The sequence below is a fragment of the Bombina bombina genome, chromosome 5, assembly GCF_027579735.1.
Source record: "Bombina bombina isolate aBomBom1 chromosome 5, aBomBom1.pri, whole genome shotgun sequence".
Lineage (NCBI taxonomy): Eukaryota > Metazoa > Chordata > Amphibia > Anura > Bombinatoridae > Bombina > Bombina bombina.
Genome location: NC_069503.1, coordinates 419,015,445 through 419,038,880, shown reverse-complemented (window position 1 = coordinate 419,038,880; position 23,436 = coordinate 419,015,445). Strand labels below are relative to the sequence as shown.

General features: G+C 36.0%; 1 protein-coding gene across 1 annotated transcript in view; it reads left to right on the top strand.

Moving 5' to 3' along the window:
• OSBPL10 (oxysterol binding protein like 10) overlaps positions 1–23,436 on the top strand; it is an 873,140-nt gene that overhangs the window by 728,054 nt on the left and 121,650 nt on the right. Inside the window, exon 7 of the mRNA XM_053714253.1 lies at positions 20,076–20,213. Coding sequence (XP_053570228.1) covers positions 20,076–20,213 — 138 coding nt within the window. The remainder of the gene's footprint in view (positions 1–20,075; positions 20,214–23,436) is intronic.

Below are 23,436 nucleotides of genomic sequence, written 5' to 3'. Positions count from 1 at the left end.
AAGACATGATACTCAAATGTTGAAGCACTTGAAAGTGATGCAGCATAGCTGTAAAAAGCTGGCTATAAAATATCACCTGAACATCCCTATGTAAAATAGGAAGACATTTTACCTCAAAATGTCCTAGGTATTCACACCCAACTGTAAAGAGACTTTAAGTAGCCAATCAGGATGCTAGTCCCAGGACTTGAAAGGGAGTGTGGATCTCTGGCATGTGCAGGCACAGTGATGTTATTTTCCTATTTAGTTTAAAGGGGCATAAACCAAAAATGTTTACTTCTTGATTTAGAAAATACATGTTTAAACATCTTTCCAGTTATTTGCTTCATTCTTTTAAAATCCTTTATTAAAGAATCATCAATTCACATGGGTGAGCCAATAACATGAGGCATATATATGCAACAACCAATTAGCAGATCCTGAGCCTACCTAGGTATGCTTTTCAACAAAGGATACCAGGAAATTTAAACGAATTAGGTAATAGAAGTAAATTGGAAAGTTGCTTAAAATTACACACCCTGGGGTCGATTTATTAAAGTGCGGACGGACATGATACAATGTAGTGTATCATGTCTGCCGCACATCGATAAATGCAGACAGCATACGCTGTCGGCATTTATCATTACACAAGCAGTTCTTGTGCAATGCTGCCCCCTGCAGATCGATCGCTAGCAGGGGGTGTCAATCAGCCCGATTGTATAGGATCCGGCGGATTGATGTCCGCAGCCTCAGAGCAGGTAGACAAGCGCTGCTGATGCTGATTATTTATTGTTTTTTTGTTTTTTCTTTTCAAGAATATAAGTGCAATTGCACAGAGAAGTAGTAAAATACAAACATGTAAATCCAATGCAGTGCTTTGGATTTGTGTTTATATCAATAATCTATGTTCTTTGCCTTCAAATATATTCCAAAAGCTGTAATTAAATACATTCTTCTAATTTATATACTGAATTTTGCAGGGACAACCTAAAATGTTTAATGCACAATTAGTTTAATGTAGATTATTAACCTGTTAAATCTTGCCCAAATTTCCTTTATAATATTACACAACCAAAGTTTTTCAGTGCCCAAGCCAATCTTAGAAGCTTACGTGGTTTTGGTTTACCACACTAAAAATAATTTGTACGGTGCTAGTTTTTCATTAACTAATTTGACACCTAACCAGAACATTTTAGATGTTTAAGTGAAGCGATCTAAAAGTGAATATTTAATCTGAATTATCTGCAGCATGGTAAATACATTGGTGGACCCTTTAAGCATTACTTATAGAGAGATTAAACTGCACTATTAAAACATCTTAAAAATTACTACTATTATGTTTTCTATTTCTGCAGAAAAAAAAAATATGTTGAAGCTGTTAATGTTTATTTTGAAGTTCATGGGAATTGCAACTGAGAGTAAAGACCTGATGCTTTTTGACTAATAAGCAGATCTCCCAATGTTTAACTGAAAGACAGTTTGCTTCATAAGCACAAGCATAAAAAAACTAAATACATGTCTTCATACAGGAAAATATTTTAAAATGTCCTCTTTTAGATTCAATAGAGAAAATAATTATGTGCCCCTTTAAGAGAAATAGTAGATTATCTTAACTTTAGTGGAGTAACTGTACACTTTAAAAACCTCATATTAACCTTATTTGAAACAAACCAAAGCCAATAAATCTTATTCAAATTCTTTATACAATAAATACAATTATTACAAATCAGGCCATACTCTTGATTGTGAAAAAGGCTAAGTAATTTATAGACAAATCTAAAAAAAATGTTTTGTTTGGTTTGGATCCACATCACCTGAGAACTTGAACAACTGGAAATTGAACAGACATATTTTTTCAATACTTATTTCTCAGACATGAGAGATCTCCAATTGACTTCTTATTATATACCTAATGTTTCTGTATTTTATTTTAGATCCTTTTAGATGCCAAACCCTATGAATAATTGTCCCAAGAATTCATTTATTAAGTGACTTGGGTTATTTCAGGGTCTCCTGATCTCTGGAGTAGCTTTCTGTGGGGAGCTAAATTACTCAAGCAAAAGTCTTTGGGGTGCCTTTTAAAGCTACACTTTCACATGATCCAGATGATACAACTGGTGCTCTCAGAGGGACTTGGATCCCTTTTCAGCCTTTCTTGTCTGTGTGACTCAAGACTGTCTTACAAGTCTATTAATCTTGCTTGGCTTACAACTTCATCAGGTCGCTATCATCAATATTTCTTTGGGGTTGTAAGTTTTACTTTTGTAGACTTTTGAAGGTGATTCTCTTGTGGCTTATTGTTATTCCTTCTGTGATGGAAACTTGCTTTTTATCTTCCTGGCCTCCTAATAAGTTTACTTTTAAAGCAATTATCAGCAAAGCTAGCTACTTATCCCATTTAAAAAAGGTGACAGATTTAACACAAGCAATCATATCCCTGAATGTATCCAAACCATTTTAAATGTATCTAAGGTATTGGCATTCACTACCTCCTCTGGTAATGAGTTTCACAATTTTATTACTTTAAAAAACAAAAAAAAACCTTTCTGTTGCAAGAGATTAAAGCTCCTTTCCTCCAGCCTTAAATTGTGTCCTCTTGTCACAAAACAGTTTTCTTGGAATAAACAGAGCTTCTGCTATCTCTGTATATGGGCCTTGAATATATTTATATAAAGTAATCATGTCACCTCTCAAGCACCTTTTTTCTAGAAAAAACAGACCCAGTTTGGCTAACCTCTTCTCAAAGCTTAAATTCTCCATTCCCCTTATTAAATTCTCCATTCCCCTTATTAAATTCTCCATTCCCCTTATTAGCTCTATGTCCCTTCTCTGAACTTTTTCTAGGTCTGCAATGTCTTTTTTTGAGATTGGTCCCCAGAACTGCACTCCATACACAAGGTGAGGTCTTACCAGAGATTTATATAGTGGCAGAATTATGCTTTCTTCCGTTGCATCAATGCCTCTTTTAATATATGCTGCATTAGCCATAGAAGCTGCTGGTCTGCATTGTGCGCCCATCTTTAGCTTGTTTTCTATTACTACTCTCAAATCCCTTTCCTGCTCTGTTTGGCTAAGTCTATTCCCATTTAAATAATAGATTGCCTGCTTATTTTAACTTCCGAAATGTAGAATCTTACATTTCCCGTATTAAATCTCATTTCCCATTTACCTGCCCATTCTTCTAATGTTTGAAGATCACCTTTTACAGCAAGTTCGTCCTGCTCTGACCTAATGACCTTACTCAACTTTGTATCATCTGCAAAAATAGAGATGTTGCTATTCAATCCTTGCTCCAAGTCATTAAAGGGATACTAAACCCAAATTTTTTCTTTCATGATTCAGATAGAGCATGCAATTTTAAGCAAAATTCTAATTTGCTCCTATTATCAATTTTTCTTCGTTCTTTTGCTATCTTTATTTAAAAAAGCAGGATTCTAAGCTAAGGAGCCGTCTAATTTCTTGTTCAGTATGCTGGATAGTGTTTGCTAATTGCTGGGTACATTTAGCCAGTAATCAGCAAGCACAGCCCAGATGCTGAACCAAAAATGGTTAAATTTGAAAGTTGCTTAAAATTGCATGCACTGAATCATGAAAGAAAAAAATTGGGTTTAGTATCCCTTTAATAAAAATATTAAAAAGAACAGTGTCCAGTACTGATCCCTGGGGGACTTCACTGATTAGCTTTGTCCAATCTGAGTATGATCCGTTTACTACTACTCGTTGCTCCCTGTCTTTTATCCAGTTATTTTTCCATAAGCTAACATTTTCAGCTATTCCTAGTCCCTTAATTTTGTACATGAATCTCTCATGTGGCACTGTATCAAACGCCTTTGCAAAATCCAAGTATATCACATCAACTGATTCCCCTTTATCTATATTTTTACTTACTTCCTCAATGGCCTCTAGTTATGAAGGTCTGTCGGACCTGCGGATCAGGTCCGACAGACCTCTCTGAATACGGCGAGCAATACGCTCGCCGTATTCAGCATTGCACCAGCAGCTCACAAGAGCTGCTGGTGCAACGCCGCCCCCTGCAGACTCGCGGCCAATCGCAGGGGGGTGTAAGTCAACCCGATCGTACTCGATCGTGTTGATTTCCGGCAATGTCTGTCCGCCTGCTCCGAGCAGGCGGACAGGTTATGGAGCAGAGGTCTTTGTGACTGCTGCTTGATAACTGCTGTTTCTGGCGAGCCTGCAGGCTCGCCAGAAACACGGGGCACCAAGCTCCATTCAGAGCTTGATACATATGCCCCATAGAATCTAATTAGATTAGTGTTCATTTTAATTTGTATTAGTTCTAACTACAACTGTTCTTCATGATATTTGTAATACTATTAAAAGATGCATTTGATCAGTAAAAGTGTTAAAAAAATATTTTTCTCAGTGTCTTTTATAAAATCAATATTGTACCATCACAATTTTAGGATAATCTCAATTAATGTTACACTAAGTGAGAGCTCGTTTTCATTGAGCCGTTAAAAATGGAGCCGTAAGCTACCGAAGTTGCCAGCAGCTAAAAGTAATTTACGGCTCCATTTTAGTACCTTTTCCCATAGAATTATTTAGCGCATTGTGTGCAGTCGTTCATTTTATGTAGTTGTAAGTTAGCATTGTGTTAACGCTTCCACCCGATGCTGAATTTGTTCAAAATGAATAGGTCACTATGGTAACCCGACCTTACATTAGACTCGATCACATATACGGTGCCACATACAAGTGCAGCACGTATATTTTACCGTTGCTCGCTGCAAACACCTAACACATGCGCAATATCTACCTCTGAACCGCCACCCCCACCACAATAACTAATAAATGTATTAACCCCTAATCCGCCAACCCCATATTGCAAAGTATCTATTAAAGTTATTAACATCTAAACCGCCATTCCCCCACATCGCAAGTACCTATTTAAACTATTAACCCCTAATCTGCCATCCCCCCATTATTACAATAATTAAATCTAAAATTATAAAAAATAAAAGTCTAAAATTACAGAAAAAAATAAACCAAATTATAAAAAATAAAAAATAAACCTAATCTAATCTAATACCCCTATAAAAATAAAAAAGCCACCCAAAATAAAAACACCCCCTAATCTAAGACTAAACTACCAATAACCCTTAAAAAGGGTGATTAACCCCTAACAGTAAACCCCCCAACCCACCAAATCCCCTCAAAATAAAAAAATCTAACACTAAAAAAAACCTAAGCTACCCATTGCCCCTAAAGGAGCATTTGTATGGGCATTGCCCTTAAAAGGGCAATCAGCTCTTTTGCAGCCCATTAAAATAACAAAGTCCTAATCTAAAAAAAAAAAAGCCACCGAAAAAAATAAAAATAAAACCTAAGTTTAACCCCAAAATAGGTACTCACCATTCCTGAAGTCTGACGGAGAAGGTCTTCTTCCAGGCGCTGAAGGTCTTCTTCCAGGTGCTGTAGGTCTTCTTCCAGGCGGCGATATCTACATCCAGCGCGGGGAACTCTTCTATCTTCATCCAGGACCAAGGGGACGTGGAGCGGAGGTGACCGCGGATCAGGACTGGTGACCGCGGAGCCTTCCAGCGTGGAGGATCTTCTCCCGTACGATCGCTGCTGCACACTGAGGCTTGAATGCAAGGTACCCATTTCATATTGGGGTACCGTTGCTTTCCTATTGGCTGATATTTTCAAATCAGCCAATAGGATGAGAGCTACTGAAATCTTATTGATTGATTTGATCAACTTTTATTGTTAGTTGTGATGTGGGGGGTTGGCGGTTTAGTGGTTAATAAATTTATTACAAGTTGCAATGTGGGGGGGATGGTGGATAGAGGGTTTTTGACGTGTTGGGTTAGACTTCAATGGGAAAAAGGTCTCATAACTTGTAGTTATTCATTTTCTTTTGTGTAGTTAAAGGGAAATGGAAGTCAAAATGAAACTTTCATAGTTTAGCTAGAGCATGCAATTTAAAGAGGCTTTTCAATTTACTTATATTATCATTTTTTTCTTTTCTTTTCATATTCATGGTTACAAAGCACCTTGGTAGGCTTAGGAGCTGCAGTTTACTACTGGAAGCAAGCTGCTGATTGGTGGCTATGCACATATGACTGTTGTCATTTGCTCACCATATGTGTTAAGCTATCTCCCAGTTGTGCATTGCTGTTCTGGAACTTACTTTGAAGGGACAGTAAAGTCCAAATTAAAATTTCATGATTCAGATAGGGCATGTACTCTAATTTTAAAAAACTTTCCAATTTACTTTTTATTTTATTTTTAAATATATTTTTTATTGAGGTTTTTTCAAAACACATATCATACATTAAAGATTCACTTATCTCAAGAATCTTGCTACAATAAAATATAGGCTCAGCTTCAACAAACAGAAATGCATATCAAACAATAATCTGTATAATGACTATAAAATATTGTAGTCCAACAGTAAATACCATGACTGCTCAAATTTAACATATTTTCAGTTACAAATTTAAATATAGCAACGCTTTTACCACAGTATTTTGCTTTGCCTATTGACATGCCCGAACTTGAGAAAAGAACCTATAGAAAAATACCCTGTTTAACGTTTAAGGGGTACAAGGGGATATGTCGATAACTTCTATGGGTAATCACACTTAAACTTAATGCGGGGATTTGCTTATGGGATCTGTGTCCCTATACTTAACCAGTAAGTACTAAGTAATATAATGGGGGAAACGGAGCTATATGAGGATCATGAATGCTTGTCCGCTAGGGCTAATCAAATAAGATGTGAAAATTACTCACTCAAGACCAATCAGCTTGAAGGCAAATTAGGTATTATAATAAAACTGTTTTAGCTCTATCCGCATGAACAAAAAGGGACTATAGCTATAGCAGCCAAGAACACTAAATGAACCAGTTGAGTATATATATTGAACGCTGAGTTATCTTTATAGGAAAGCAAAGAATGAATAGTATAGGTACCTCAATTGGGACAGTAGATACATATAATGCAACTTAGAGAGACATAATTAGCACTATAATGCTATTATTCACCTTAATATAGGTGGTCTATGAAACTGTATTGTAGCTTTGTATTTAAAATATCTCTAAATATGGCTTTTTCAGTACAAACATGGCGTGCTTGCTAAGCTGCCTCGGCCGCAGACAGCCCAGCAATAAACTAGCAGATTGTACCTAATGTTGGCTAATAAGTGCCTAGAAAGCACAGAGAAAGAGCTGTCCATTCCGAATTAAAGGTCTAATAAAAAGGGTAGAAGGTGTTCAGTCCTGCCTAACCTGAACTCCAATTCAGCATAGAAAACCCAGAATGTGCCAGCTTAAAAACAAACCAGAACATCTAGCATGCACACTATGTAACTAAAGGCACTCCATCAGCTAAAAAAGAACAAAACACAGTGTACATAATAGCATTCTTTAACAAAACATATATGTTGAACACACAGGCTAACTAATACTAAAAGCACATTTGCATTAACCCAGGTAGTCTCTGCGTAGGGCTTAATATGCTAATTCTCCCAAATTTGTCCAGTAGCAAGCTGCCTGTCTAATATAGGATTCTTAACATAAAATGCATACTGAGCATGCGGCATAAAATATATATATGGCAATAGGGATAAATAAAAAAAATAGAAAAAAGGGCAAACTATCATATATGCAAACTAGTGCCTAAAGTACATTCAGAATAAATCTCTGTGTATGGCTTGATAGCCTATCTCTCACAGATTTGTCTAGCAGCGTGCTGCCTGTCTAGTAGAACACTCTTATCATAAAATACACACTGATCGTACAGCGTTAAATATGTAAATGGAAATAGAATCAAATTTAAAGAAAAGCCAAACAATCAGATATATATGTAGTATTTGACTATACCCACCTCTTATGGGATCTGAATGAGAACTCTATTCACATGTACCAGATATAACATTTGTAGAAATAAAGTATTGGAATGTTGATGTAATTAAAGTATTTCAACTTATTATTAAACCATAGGATTCCATCTAGTCTAAATGACATTAGAGACTATGAGGCATAAGTGCCCTACATGAGGACACCAAGCAGAGGTATATGAACAGTCCTTAGTATAAGCAATTTAACAGTAAACACACATTATCTATAAAGATGTAAATAAACTTTAGCCACCAATGGATTCTCAGACTTCAATGTCCTCATTTAAGTAGCAGTTTTTCTCAGGATTTAATAAACAGTTACTCTAGTTACCCAGGAAGTGGTAGTCTGTATGGCATAACAAATCAATCCTGGGTCTTATTTCTTACTTCAGCCCACACCTTGTCTGTCGGTACTACAAACGTTAGCAGGGGCAATATGTTCTGTGTGAGAAACTTGCCAACCTATGCCAGAGTGCCAATGTAAATGAGACTCAGCAGTGAAATGTCCCACAAACAATGATAGCATTGACATCCATTGCCCATCCAGCTGATCCAAGAGCTCCATCTTACGTGTTGAACGGATCTGTAGTTTCCCAGCCAAGTCCATACTGCCTCTCCCCCTGAACTTGCTCTCATCAGTGGCACGGGAGTCGTGTTGTAACTCGGAGCCTTGTGAGGGTTGCCATTCAGCCTGCTGGTCCGCTGCAATTCCTACCGCGTTGCCGAGTACATAGTTAAGGGAAGCCTGACTCTCCTGATTCTCGGAGGGCCACGTGTTATCCTCCGCCTGAGATCTCATTTCCAGGGGTGCCTTAACAGCGTACTGTTGCGCATGCAGATAATCTGGGCCAGCTACTTGGTGATCAAAAAAAAACAGCAGCATGGCAGACTGATCCCCACTCCAGCTGAAGCTGCGTGCAAAATTCTATGAGGTGATAGTGCAGGAGGCGGTCCACCTCCTTCAAGATGACTTGTGTTGCGCTCGCCATTATATAAAAAAGCGATTAGCCCAGAATAAAGCTCCGTATTGTAGCTATTTTAAATAGTCAAGAGTATCTATGTACTTTTTGACCCATAGGTCTATGGGCGTATATGCGGAAGCCGCAGACACACAGTTCCTCGCCCACAGGCCCAGTAAGGCCCAACTAGCCAAGGTTATGCGCTACTCACTTAGAGAACATAGGTCAGGGCTGTCAATATCGGTTCCTTATCTCTAACATAGCAGGTAATCCATTATTTCTTCTCAAGAGTTGAGGTTATGCTGGAATAAAGCCTAGTTTAATATAATATGAGCAGGAGCTTCATTGAGACACGTCCTGCCGCTCCAAGCATAGGCTCCGCCCCCCAACTTTCCAATTTACTTTTATCATCAACTTAGCTTTTTTGTCTTGGTATTCTTTGTTAAAGTGAATGTCAATTTTGATGCTAAAGTGCCCGGTTTTTTAAAAATTTGAATAAAAACAGGGGCACTTTAATTCATCAAAATTTACATTTCACTCCTGTTGTGAAAAAAAACTTACCTTTTAAACTTGACAACAGCTCCAGCTTCCTCCAGTCATTGCAAGCCTTTTCTGACGTCAGAAATGATGGATAGGTCATCCTCCAATCACGGCTTCCCCCCCAGGGGAATCCGTGTCTGATTCAACGCCGTGATTGAAGGAAGCCGGATTCCTCATTTTAGACCCAGGAAGAGGCTTTGCGATGGGTGGAGGAAGCTGGATTGGCTGTCAAATTTAAAAGGTAAGTTTTGTTTTCACAGCAGGAGTGAAATGTAAATTTTGATGATTTAAAGTGCCCCTGTTTTTAATCGAATTTTTAAAACCGGGCACTTTAGCATCAAAATTGACATTCACTTTGAACGCTAAACCCAGGTAGGCTGATTTCTAAGATGCTGCAGTCCACCTATTATCTCACAGTCTGACTGTGTGTAGCTAATAACTTACTGTTTGTTCATCTGTGCCATATAGATAACATTGTGCTCACTCCTAGCGAGTTATTTAAGAGTCTACACTAATAGCCTGAAATGCAAATCTGTCAAAATATCTCAGGGATTATCTATCTTTAAAAAATAACATTGTTGTAGTTTACTGTCCCTTTAATTATATGAATATACCCTATGTAGGAGTTAAACTCCTACATAGCAGTAGTGCAGTAATAAAAGAGCATTTTAAATACAAGTTTAGATTTTTGAAACGTACGCAATTTTGTATGTTATTGTTGTTTTATAGTTTGTTTTTAACTTCCAACTCAAAGCAATGCACTTTTTGCTTTCATTTATTATATTATTTTATTGAATAATGTACAGCTTCTTTAACCCTTAAGGACCAGTGCCGTGCCCTGTCAGTGTGACCGTACTACTTCTCCATGACTCAGGAATGAGGCAGTGCAGAAATAACGTAATAGAGTATACCCCAGGCTAGCAATCGCCGGGACAGAGTGTCAGTGGGGTGCCTCCATTCATGAGATACACGCTGCTTTCATTGTGTATCTTCTGCTGAAAGCCTGCATGTGATGCTAACCAGCAGCAGTACAGTAACTGTCAAAAATTACAGTTAAAGGGACAGTCAACCCAAAAATTACTTTAACTTATTTAGATTAGTTAAATAACGATCTTTACAGTAAACTGTAGCCAAATTTTCATCTAAATAAACTTTGGCAGAAAATAAACTTACTGATCTCATCTGGCCTTTTTGAAATGGCCGCCTGACTCCTCCTCCTCTGACGTCTCCCAAAAGCTTGCACTAACAGGATCCTTTCCTTTTTTCTCGTCCCTGCGCGCTCCTGCAATTTCAGCTCTCTAGCAGCTGTTCATAGCCGGCACTCACTGCCTCTCATCCATGCTGTGCGCTGTGTGTTACAGAGAATGAGAGGCAGTGAGTGCCGGGCAGGCGGCGATGTGATGGTCTGTGCCCCTGTTTTAAACTTGTAACTATAATCTTCCTCTTGGGGGAGGATATTAAATTCAATGTCCAAAATTTAATAGAAGAATCTCAACTGCTGAATATGTGACACCTTAATACTATCTATGACACTTAATCCTTGTCTGAATATTCTTATATTTCAATGTTATAGTGAGTCTTTTAATTTACTAATATCTTCAGCTGAATATGAATAGCATTAGAATATTCACTCTGGACATTAGAGTGCACTTGAGTATGTGTAGCTGTATTATTAAAGAGGTAAAGCTGTTACATTTAGGAAGAACTTACCCGGCCTCTGAGAACATAAGTATAAAGGATATACAAATAATAGATACATTTAGTAATCAGCACTTTGTATCCCGGTCTGCTTTTAAGACATACTACCACTGTTTAAGCTTTTAGATGGCAGAGACCAGTAGTATGCTAAGACAGAAACAGCAGTTATGAAGCAGCGGACTTAAGACCGCTGCTCCTTAACTGGTACGTCACCTCTGAGGCGGCGGGCATCAATCCACCCGATCCTATATGATCGGGCTGATTGACACCCCTTGCTAGCGGCCAATTGCCCGGAATCTGCATGTGGCGGCATTGCACAAGCAGTTCACTAGAACTGCTTGTGCAATGTTAAATGCCGATGGCGATGTCTGTTGGACATGATACAATACAGCGTATCATGTCCGCCAGACAATGGTAATTTGGCCCCAATGTGTCAAAATACCTCTAGATAAATACCCTGGGGTGTTTAAATTCTACAAATATATACTTTTGTGTAGCAGTTTATAATTTAGTGTCCGCTATTTAGCTTACAGTCCAAGCATAGCAAATTTAAACTTTAAACCAATAATTCCATCTTTGTAGAATTTGGCCTATATTTGCTATAAATTACTTGGAAACATAAGCATATGTCCTAAAATCAGAACAGCATAATGAACACCAGCTCAATAACTTTTAGCTTGTTCTATGGCGATTTTCCACCTGGGTGCAGCTTCTTTTAGCCCAGTAATGCTTTTCACAGAGAAGAACTTTCCTGAAGTATATCATTGTGAGCCCGCCGAATAATGTCAGTTCAATCCTCTAGTATTGCCTAGTATTTCGGGCTGTACTGACCTTGTTAGGCGGAATCAGACTGATAAAGTTCAGGAAAGTCCTCCTCTGTTAAAATCATCACAATTGAGCTAAAAGAGGCTGCTCCCAGGTGGTAACTTGCCATAGAACAAACTTCTGAGCTGTTGTTCGTTCATAGTAGAGCTCTTCTCTTTCTTTATGCATAATGAATCTATATGGCAGTATTTTTCTTTAGCTACCCATATAGGGTATAACTAGAAACACCTGTTTGTCTGTTAAAAAATGGTATATAGTGTGTATGGGCACACTTAACAAGGGAGCAGACAATTAAGGTGAAAGCTCAGCAACTGGGAAAAGCCGTAGTCCTTAAGAGGTAAAATTATTTTTAAAGAATATATGTTTCACTATATCTGAAATAAATGTGTGTGCCACAGCAGTTTTAGTAAAGGTTATTAAATTTACAACATGAGAGATTTTTGGATAATAAATATATTAAACACATCTACTAATTTATTTTACACCTAAGTATTAATTAAGTGGAAATGTATAACACATGAAATACTAACAATTAAGAATATGCATACTTGCCATGAGATAAACGGGGCGTATTTATCATTGCGTCAATTTCGATACATTTGCTGGAGTCAATACGCTGGCCAGACATCGCTGCCGTGAATCTACATACAACGGCCTTATTTATTAAAACGTCTGTCAAAAATGCGCGCTTCAAGTACGGAGCGATGAGCATCGGACTGTTGATAAATAAGAGTCATCGATGTTGCGGATATTCTGGTTTTTCCAACTTTATTTATACCATTTCATTACTGTCCATGAACAAGCACATTTCTCTAAAGCTAATATTTTATTTTTCATGTGTTAATGTCCAAGAAATAGCTATATTTATACATGAACAAACAATAATATCTCATAGAAAGTTATTTTCTATGTATTTGTTATACCAAAAACTGATATATGATATTTTCACATCAATGAATGTCTATTTGTATTTCTAGAAATCATTATATGCCATTGCCTATCTCATGTTTTTTTGTTTTTTAAAATGATTATTAATGCTAGAATTTGTACATATATCTTTGCACATACTTGTGTGTATATATATACACAGTGGATATAAAAAGTCTACACACCCCTGTTAAAATGTCAGGTTTCTGTGATGTAAAAAAATGAGACAAAGATAAATCATTTCAGAACTTTTTCGACCTTTAATGTGACCTATAAACTGTACAACTCAATTGAAAAACAAACTGGAATCTTTTAGGTTAAGGGAAATAAAAATAAAAAAATAAAACATCATTCGAATTCTAAAATCATTGTCTAAAATATTATACTGTGTGTCCTAATGTCATCATCAATGTTCATCTTTAATACTAACTTCACATATACATACTTTCAAAGTATAATACACAATGTAACAAATGGCACTTAAAAGTTCTAAATGAGTATAGAGCAATTTGATTCGTTGGTGATAGTAGAAATGTATATTTAAATCAGATTGGCTGATGTCATAAATCATGTGATTATGCATTTCCCAATCAAAAGTGGTGGAAAATTTCATTAGTTTGTGGGTTTGTGTCAAATTTGGTGCGAAAAGTGTTGCGTCAAATTTGGTGCGAAGTGGAAAGTGGGACTTGTATTACATGCTTTAAACATGGTGCACATAGATTTATAAAAAAAAAGAGGAAGTTAGCTATATTATGTTATGTATTTATTTCATTTTTATCTTTATATCTACTAGTGCACCAAATTTGGAGCAATAAATTGTCCCCTTGCTTTGTAATGAGAGACAAAGATGTAACATAATCCATAAGTAGTGATGTATTTAATTTAATTTTTATCCTTATATATCTACTTAAGCACCAAATTTGGAGCAATGCTTCACACCAAATTTGGAGCAATAATATTGTTGGATTTAGAAACAGTATACAATTTTAATAAAGTTTCTAACTTACTTTTATTATCTAATATGCTTAATTCTCTTGCAGAATCAAACATAACCTTTCTGTGTTTTCAGACTCCCATTGATTTCTATGGCATTCGCAGCCTCAAGTGTGGCGGTTTGTACAATAGGTATGCTGCGTCGGAATTGACGCAAGCGTATCTGTTAAATGTTTGATAAATTGGCAAGAGGCTCAAATGGAGTCGAATGTGACGGCGGATGATCAGTATTCCGCTTGAATAACATAAACATCGATCTGCATCGAATTGATATTGCGGGAGCGTATATTACACATTTCAACACTTGACGATCTTGACGCTATGTTAACTATGCAGATTAAATTTGAGTCAAATTTGACGTGGACTTCCAGCGCATTATCAGTTGAAGCTTTGATAAATTGGCCCCAAGGTCTTCTGTGATTTCAGAGAAATTATGTTTATTGGTTTTCTATTTATGAATAAAATGCTATTTTAGTACTGATATATCCTCACTGCTATGCCCTCTTTCAAGGAACAGACTATACTTGAGGTCATTATGCCATGCTGGGACAGTCTTTTACTGTAACACTTCACAGTTTATGGTTCATCTGCTAAAGGAACTTAAATAGTAATTTCTAAGCAGTTTCTTTATAGCATAGACTGTAAAAAAAACATATTTCCATTTCCACTAAATGTGTATACTTAATGCTTAAAGGGCCATTATAGTAAAAAAAAAATATATGCTCTAATCCGTCAGACTAAACTACTGTGTATTTAACCCGCTGGGTTAAACACACATTAGAAATACTGCACAGGACTCACAGAACACTGCTGGTCCCGTGCTACTAGTGCTGCTGATTGGATTAGCTGCATTTTCCTCCCATTTAACCCCTTTGCGGTTAGTCTAGGGTCGATAGTCTAACGCATTAGATCATGTAACGTTTTTACTATAATGGCCCTATAAGTATCTGCAGCCAAATGACAGGAGAGGAGTTAGTTTTAGGTGTCCACGTTTAGAAGTTCTGCAATCAGCCACTACCAGCAGAGCATCAATATATGTGTTCCAAATAAATGCAATTGTGATTCCTTACAGCTTGCGCTACTTAAAAAGTATGTTAAAAATACTTCCATATTACAAGAGGGAAACTAGTTATGCAAAATAAGGGGCAGATTTACGAATGGAGCGGAAGTTTGCTCTTGTGTGGGTTAAAACCGCTAGAAAATTTTTTTGCGCTCAGAGATTTGCGCTCGTATTACGAGTTGCAAATGCAAAATTGCATTCCCTCATAGACTTTAATGGAGCTGAACATCCTCAAGTCACGCAAATACATTTGTGGTTATTTAAAAGCACAATATATATATATATATATATATATGTGTCTGTGTGTGTGTGTATTTATGTATTTATATGTGTATATATGTATTTACAGACATATATACACATATAAACACATAAATACATATGTATACATATATAGACATATAAATATAAATATATATACTGTATATATATGCATTTGAGACCTTTGCACTCAAGTAGATGAAAACATGTAAAAGCATATTTATACAATATTCATATATATATATATATATATATATATATATATATATATATATACAGGGAGTGCAGAATTATTAGGCAAGTTGTATTTTTGAGGATTAATTTTATTATTGAACAACAACCATGTTCTCAATGAACCCAAAAAACTAATTAATATCAAAGCTGAATAGTTTTGGAAGTAGTTTTTAGTTTGTTTTTAGTTATAGCTATTTTAGGGGGATATCTGTGTGTGCAGGTGACTATCACTGTGCATAATTATTAGGCAACTTAACAAAAAACAAATATATACCCATTTCAATTATTTATTTTTACCAGTGAAACCAATATAACATCTCAACATTCACAAATATACATTTCTGACATTCAAAAACAAAACAAAAACAAATCAGTGACCAATATAGCCACCTTTCTTTGCAAGGACACTCAAAAGCCTGCCATCCATGGATTCTGTCAGTGTTTTGATCTGTTCACCATCAACATTGCGTGCAGCAGCAACCACAGCCTCCCAGACACTGTTCAGAGAGGTGTACTGTTTTCCCTCCTTTTAAATCTCACATTTGATGATGGACCACAGGTTCTCAATGGGGTTCAGATCAGGTGAACAAGGAGGCCATGTCAATAGATTTTCTTCTTTTATACCCTTTCTTGCCAGCCACGCTGTGGAGTACTTGGACGCGTGTGATGGAGCATTGTCCTGCATGAAAATCATGTTTTTCTTGAAGGATGCAGACTTCTTCCTGTACCACTGCTTATAGAAGGTGTCTTCCAGAAACTGGCAGTAGGACTGGGAGTTGAGCTTGACTCCATCCTCAACCCGAAAAGGCCCCACAAGCTCATCTTTGATGATACCAGCCCAAACCAGTACTCCACCTCCACCTTGCTGGCGTCTGAGTCGGACTGGAGCTCTCTGCCCTTTACCAATCCAGCCACGGACCCATCCATCTGGCCCATCAAGACTCACTCTCATTTCATCAGTCCATAAAACCTTAGAAAAATCAGTCTTGAGATATTTCTTGGCCCAGTCTTGACGTTTCAGCTTATGTGTCTTGTTCAGTGGTGGTCGTCTTTCAGCCTTTCTTACCTTGGCCATGTCTCTGAGTATTGCACACCTTGTGCTTTTGGGCACTCCAGTGATGTTGCAGCTCTGAAATATGGCCAAACTGGTGGCAAGTGGCATCTTGGCAGCTGCACGCTTGACTTTTCTCAGTTCATGGGCAGTTATTTTGCGCCTTGGTTTTTCCACACGCTTCTTGCGACCCTGTTGACTATTTTGAATGAAATGCTTGATTGTTCGATGATCACGCTTCAGAAGCTTTGCAATTTTAAGAGTGCTGCATCCCTCTGCAAGATATCTCACTATTTTTGACTTTTCTGAGCCTGTCAAGTCCTTCTTTTGACCCATTTTGCCAAAGGAAAGGAAGTTGCCTAATAATTATGCACACCTGATATAGGGTGTTGATGTCATTAGACCACACCCCTTCTCATTACAGAGATGCACATCACCTAAGATGCTTAATTGGTAGTAGGCTTTCGAGCCTATACAGCTTGGAGTAAGACAACATGCATAAAGAGGATGATGTGGTCAAAATACTAATTTGCCTAATAATTCTGCACTCCCTGTATATATATAAATGACATTCTCTAATCTATTAGAACCCGTAAAAATATTTACAGTAAATACACAGTATAACTGCCCTTTAACAAGATGCAAGGCAATGATTTAGCAAGATGTACAATCCTACATAAACACACAGCTACATGGATGAGCCATTTGAGAGGATACTCTGAGAGTTGTACTGGACCAGACATATGTTTCATTGTAACTTTGTGAAACCATATAAGCAGATCAGTATGGTGAGGAAAAAATGGTCAATCAATGTTAATATAAAATTATATATTCAGTGATCCTAAACAAAGAGAGACAGCTAATGAAAATGGCCAAATAAAGGCTTACGTTTTAAACTGAGAATAGTACGGTCTATACGCACTTTATAGTAAATATGGGAGTGCTAATATAATTTAATTTGCTCTTGGGCAAAAAAGGGTTTGGCATAAAAAGCAGGTGCTTGGTTAAATGGTCATGAATAGCAGAAATAAATCTTCATTATTTAGTTAGAGTATGCATCACGTTTAAAAAAACAACAACTTTCCAATGTATTTCTATTATCAAATTTGTTGAAACTTGGCCCCTTTCCACAAAAGCATACTGAGGTATACTTAGGGCATGCAATGTTCTCCCCTTTAAAGGGATACCGAACTCAAATGTTTTCTTTCATGATTCAGAAAGAGCAGGCATTTTTAAGCAACATTCTAATTTACTCCTATAATTAAATGTTCTTTGTTCTCTTGGTATCTTTACCCAGGTGCTTTGGTTCAGTTCAGCACATAGGTAGTGCTTACTGATTGGTGATTAAATGTAGCCACCATTCAGCAAGCGCTGCCCAGGGTACTGAACCACAAATGAGCCAGCTCGTAATCTTACATTCCTGCTTTTTGTTAATAAAGATTCCAAGAGAACAAAGAAAAAATGATAATAGGGTTAAATTAGAAAGTTACTTAAAATTGCATGCTATCTCTGAATCATGAAAGAAAAAAATTGGGTTCTGTATCCCTTTAATGTGTCCCCAATAATCCATTTTATCTGCTGGAGTGTATTAAATTGTTTGTTTACGAATAGTTAATTTACCTTGATTTTGTCATTTGAAATAGATGATTTTGCTTGTTGAAACCACCACCTATACTGAAAATTTTCAGTAATACAGTTATGGGTACAAAAAACATATATTGTATATATGCCAGTGGGCGGTAGGAGATATATTCTGTATGGCCAAAGGTATGTGGATACCCCTACTAATTAAATGATGACAGGTGTGTACTGACTCCTATTTAACATGATCTTTAATGTTAATTCTGAACAAAGCTACATCCCCAGTTATAAAAGGGTGTTCACACTTATGCAACCATATTATTTTAGTTTTTTATTTTTATTTCCCTTTACCTAAAAGATTTCAGTTTGTTTTTCAATTGAGTTGTACAGTTAATAGGTCACATTAAAGGTGGAAAAAGTTCTGAAATGATTTATCTTTGTCTCATTTTTTTTACATCACAGAAACCTGACATTTTAACAGGGGTGTGTAAACTTTTTATATCCACTGTATATGTATCAGTTTAAAATATATACCAATGTAAAATATGTGCTTAATTTCAAATATATGTAAATTTAAATATAAAATATATTCAGATCACATTCTGCATTTAGGCCTGCAACTTTGTATACATCCCTAACCCATTACCAGAGGACTTCAGTCACAGTAACCCAACAAGTGCAAATTTAGTCGTGTTTACTTTCAACTTGTAATACGCGCACAAGTTAAAAATACAGTCTAGTCAAAATTAAACTTTCATGATTCAGATAGGGCATGCAATTTTAAACAACTTTCCATTGTACTTTTATCATTAAATTTGCTTCTCTTAGTATTCTTTGTTAAAAGCTAAACTAGAAATCAGAGTTGACAGCGCATGGAAAAGAGGTTTCCTCGTTGTTGTTTTTTTTGTCCTATAACTAATCTAGGAATCCTGTATTTCTGGTACATGAAGTATAATGTTATCCAAACCTGGTCATGAAATGCCCTTTAAATGTTTATATTTATATCAGTGTTTAATAAGCACTAAGCAGTTGGTTATACTTCATAGAATTCACTGCAATCTTTATTGCTTATCATTTTAACATTATTTTTTTTACTTCATTTGTGCAGGGTCCATTACTTCCTATCACAGCCTCATAAGGAGGCTGGTGTCTCTAAAGTAAGGTGTGTATATATAGCATAGCATAACTGTTCTAGAGTAACTTGAGATGGCTTACTGTTCAGTGAATGCTACAGAAATAGAAAGTAAATTTCTTCCCCATGCTCAGAAGAGGCAGAATGCAACCTAAGTTCTGAGCATCAATCAGTATGAGACCAGCACCCAAAGCTGCAGGCTACTGTGGGCCACTACCAGAGCCCACTAAAAAATACATTGTGTATGTTTGTTTACTTGGAACCCATGTTATACTATTAAAGGGACTATCTTTATAGCCTGCGGCTACCTCTTTGCTGTTTTATTTTTATTCCTCAGTATGTCAGCTCCCTCACCTCCCTGAGGGCAGTGGCTAGACTGAGAATTTCAAAGTGCTAATTTTGCAAGAAAATAAGAACGTTGTTTGCTGTTTTAACACAATCTATTTATTTGTATAATTACTTTAAAGGGACACTCAGGTGAAATAAAATTTTCATGATTCAGATACAGCAAGTAATTTTAAACAACTTTCCAATATACTTCCATTAAAAAAATGTGCACAGTCTTTTATATTTACACTTTTTGAGTCACCAGCTCCTACTGATCATGTACAAGAATTCACAGACTATATGCATATGCATTTGTGATTGGCTGATTGCAATCACATGGTACAGGGGGAGTGGAAATATATATAAGTTCAGACTAAGTGCTATTGCATTGTCTTGTTATCTTGCATTTGTTGATTATGCAAATCTACTGTGTTTACTGGTCCTTTAACATATTTCTTTTTTTCTTTTTTTTTACTGATGAGCACTGTTTCATATCCCTTTAAACACAAGATGATGAGAGTAAAAAAAATGTTAGTGTAAAAGAGTAAAAGTTGAATAGAAAATAGGACAAAATGAACAGGGATTATAAAATAAATATGATTTTGGAATAATTGCTGATTTGTGTGTAATTCTTTTTTGTCAGGTTGATCCTCCAGAGGCTGAAGATGAGCTGACAGATACAGAAGATAATGAAGAAGCAGATTTGGGAGTCATGGATGATCAGCGCAGTATAATCCTTCACCTTATCTCACAGCTCAAACTTGGCATGGATCTCACCAAGGTACGCACAGAGGATTTGCTTCTTGCCTGTTTAGCTAGCGTCCCTTTTTTATCTGTAGCTTAGTAAATGGATAATACTATTTACTATAATCGGATTTCCTTTTTTTTTATTTATTTTTTTGGAGTCAAGTAAAATTGGAAAGTGCATTTACCTAACTTTGATTGAAGAAGAAGTAACACATTTGTTTGTACTTCTTTGGAAGACAGAGGCTGTGTATCTAAATAATATAATGCATGGATTTTAGGACATTTAGCATATTCTGTTGAAAGATTATTGTTTAGGTCTGGTCTGTCTGGTAAAGCGCTGTTTACATCTAGAGATAGTCACAGTTCTGCTTAGTGTTTATTGTTGACAAGTTAATGGTACAGTCTACACTTTAGTCAACTTAAAGTCTTAACTTAAATTAAACTGCAAATAGCCTCCTACACCCTTCTCTATATAATGCAGCAGGAACAGTAAAAAAGTTATTTTAAAATGAATATGGTTTCTGGCCACTTTGAAATGGCTGTCAAGCTCCGCCCACTGATGACATCATGATCTGGACTGGATTAAAGGCTCAATAGTTAAAAAAAAACTGTCAATGCTTTTCCCAGATTGTGATGTCATCAGTGGGTGGAGCTTGGCAGCCATTTCAAAGTAGCCATAAATAATATTAATTTTAAAATAACTTTTTTAATGTTCCTACTGCATGATATAGAAAGGGGTGAAGGATGCTATTTGCAACTTAATCTAAGGTAAGACTTTAAGATGACTGAAGTGTAGACAGTCCCTTTAATATGGGAAAAAGACAAAATGTGTTTTACAAGGCACTATTAAACACACTGGATTGATATTTTTTTTAAATTGGATAGGTTTGTGTTAATTCAAACTAATTCTCATAAATAAATTGTCCCAGAAACAACAGACCTAGCAACAACTTTAACGTAGATCTGAACTTGAATGTAAACTCGTATAGTAGTGTGACAGAATTACCATTTATGTTACTGTGGGAAGAGGAATGAGATCAGTATCAATAGGGATATGACAGGAACAGATATGTGGTAAGGCTGTAATTAGATTAGATTAAAGGGACATTAAACACTTTGACATGGTAATATAAAATGATAAATCTTATATATAAAAAATACTCTGCAATATACTTTCATTATTTATTTTGTCCCCTTTTCCTGTAATTCCATTCTGAAATTGTGAGCTTTTTAGTATCTGTTAGAAATGGAAGTGCAGAACACTGTTATATTCCACACAGCCATTGGCTGCACTTTCTAGTTACCTATTTAAAACTGTCTCTAATTGGCCACAGCAGAGAAGGTAACCTAAGTTACAACATGGCAGCCCCTCATTGTCTTTTAGATACAAAAACTTTACATTTATCTTGTCTATATTTAAAAAACTAATGAAACTTTAAAAAATACATCTACATGTTATTTTCAGACTAATCTTTTCTTTGAATGCATCATTCTATCTAGCATTTATTTAGTGTTTAATTTCCTTTTAATAAGGTATAATGTGACATTGATGCTATTTAGCTTAAAGGGACAGTTTACTTTTGTTAAAGAGCATATTTAGGTAGGCTCAGGAGCACCAATGCACTACTATGAGATAGCTGGTGATTGGTGGCTTCACATATATGCCTCTTCTCATTAGATCATCAGCTGTGTTCAGCTAGCTCCCAGGAGAACATTACTGTTCCTGAGCCTATGCTTTAACAAAGGATACCAAGTGAACAAATCTAATTTTGAACAAACAATATCAATAGATAGCTGCTGTCAGGCAAATTAAATACGAATGAAATTGCCATTTTGCTTTTCTAATCATTATAGCATTATACTATATTTTGCCCTATGAAACAGTTATTGGTTTAAAATAGAGGTTTTGCAATATGCAAATCTACTTAGATTATATGGCTATAGTTTAAGCATAAAGAAAAGTCCAGTAAAGTCCCTTTGACTTATAGTTTGTGGACAAATTTCTCTAAAGTCAAATGTTGGTGTTTCATATTTATATAGAAAAAAGATCAGAGACCCAAAAGCAATGTGGCATGGCACATAGGACACCTGACCACCTTTTTGTGTCTGAGGGGCATTTTTTAATGTTTGGTGAATGCACACAATAAATTTCCTAAACTTCACAAAACATGCTAAAGTCAGATAGTTGTTGTATATTATCACGTTACCTGGCTTGTATTGAAGGATTTTTTGGTTTAGCACCTGGGTAGCGCTTGCTGATTGGTGGCTACATTTAGATGGGTGATGGACCAAGAATGGGCCGTCTCCTAAGCTAACATTCTTGCTTTTTCAAATAAAGATACCAAGAGAACAAAGAAAAATTGATAATAGGAGTAAATTAGAAAGTTGCTTAAAATTGCATTCTCTATCTGAATCATGAAAGTTTAATTTTGACTAGACTATCCCTTTAACAAGTTTCATGTCTATGATCAGCCATAACATTCTATAACTTGGAGGGTGCTGGAGGCAGGGTGGATTTGATTTAAATCAAACCAATTTAAATAATGATTTAAATCACTTATAAGTTAGATTTAAATCATGGTTTTTATTTTTAGAATGATAACTTTTCAGATTATTGTTCCAGTTATATCAGACCATTACTGATTTTATATACAGTTGCAAGAAAAAGTATGTGAACCCTTTGGAATGATATGGATTTCTGCACAAATTGGTCATAAAATGTTATCTGATCATCATATAAGTCACAACAATAGACAATCACAGTCTGCTTAAACTAATAACACACAAAGAATAAAATGTTGCCATGTTTTTATTAAACACACCATGTAAACATTCACAGTGCAGGTGGAAAAAGTAGGTGAACCCCTAGACTAATGACATCTCCAAGAGCTAATTGGAGTGAGATGTCAAATATGAAAAAATAGATAGATAGGAGCGCCAAAAATAGGCAGGGTCTTATGTGATTTATAATTGTAGGTCTAATGCTAGACCCTGGGTTGGAATAGCATATATTGGATGTTTAGAAAAGTCTCTGTATAAAATTATGTATCACAAGGATAGGTTTAGATATTGGATATGAAGTGTTTATCAAAGAATTTTTTATTACAATTTGCACAAAATATCATATAATTAAAAACGATTAGGTACAATTGCACAGAATATTATATAATTAAAAAACAATTAAGTACATGGATCCATGTGGACAAAATCCTATTTCATATAAGTGTGTCCTAAAATGGTCTAAAAACAAATGTGAC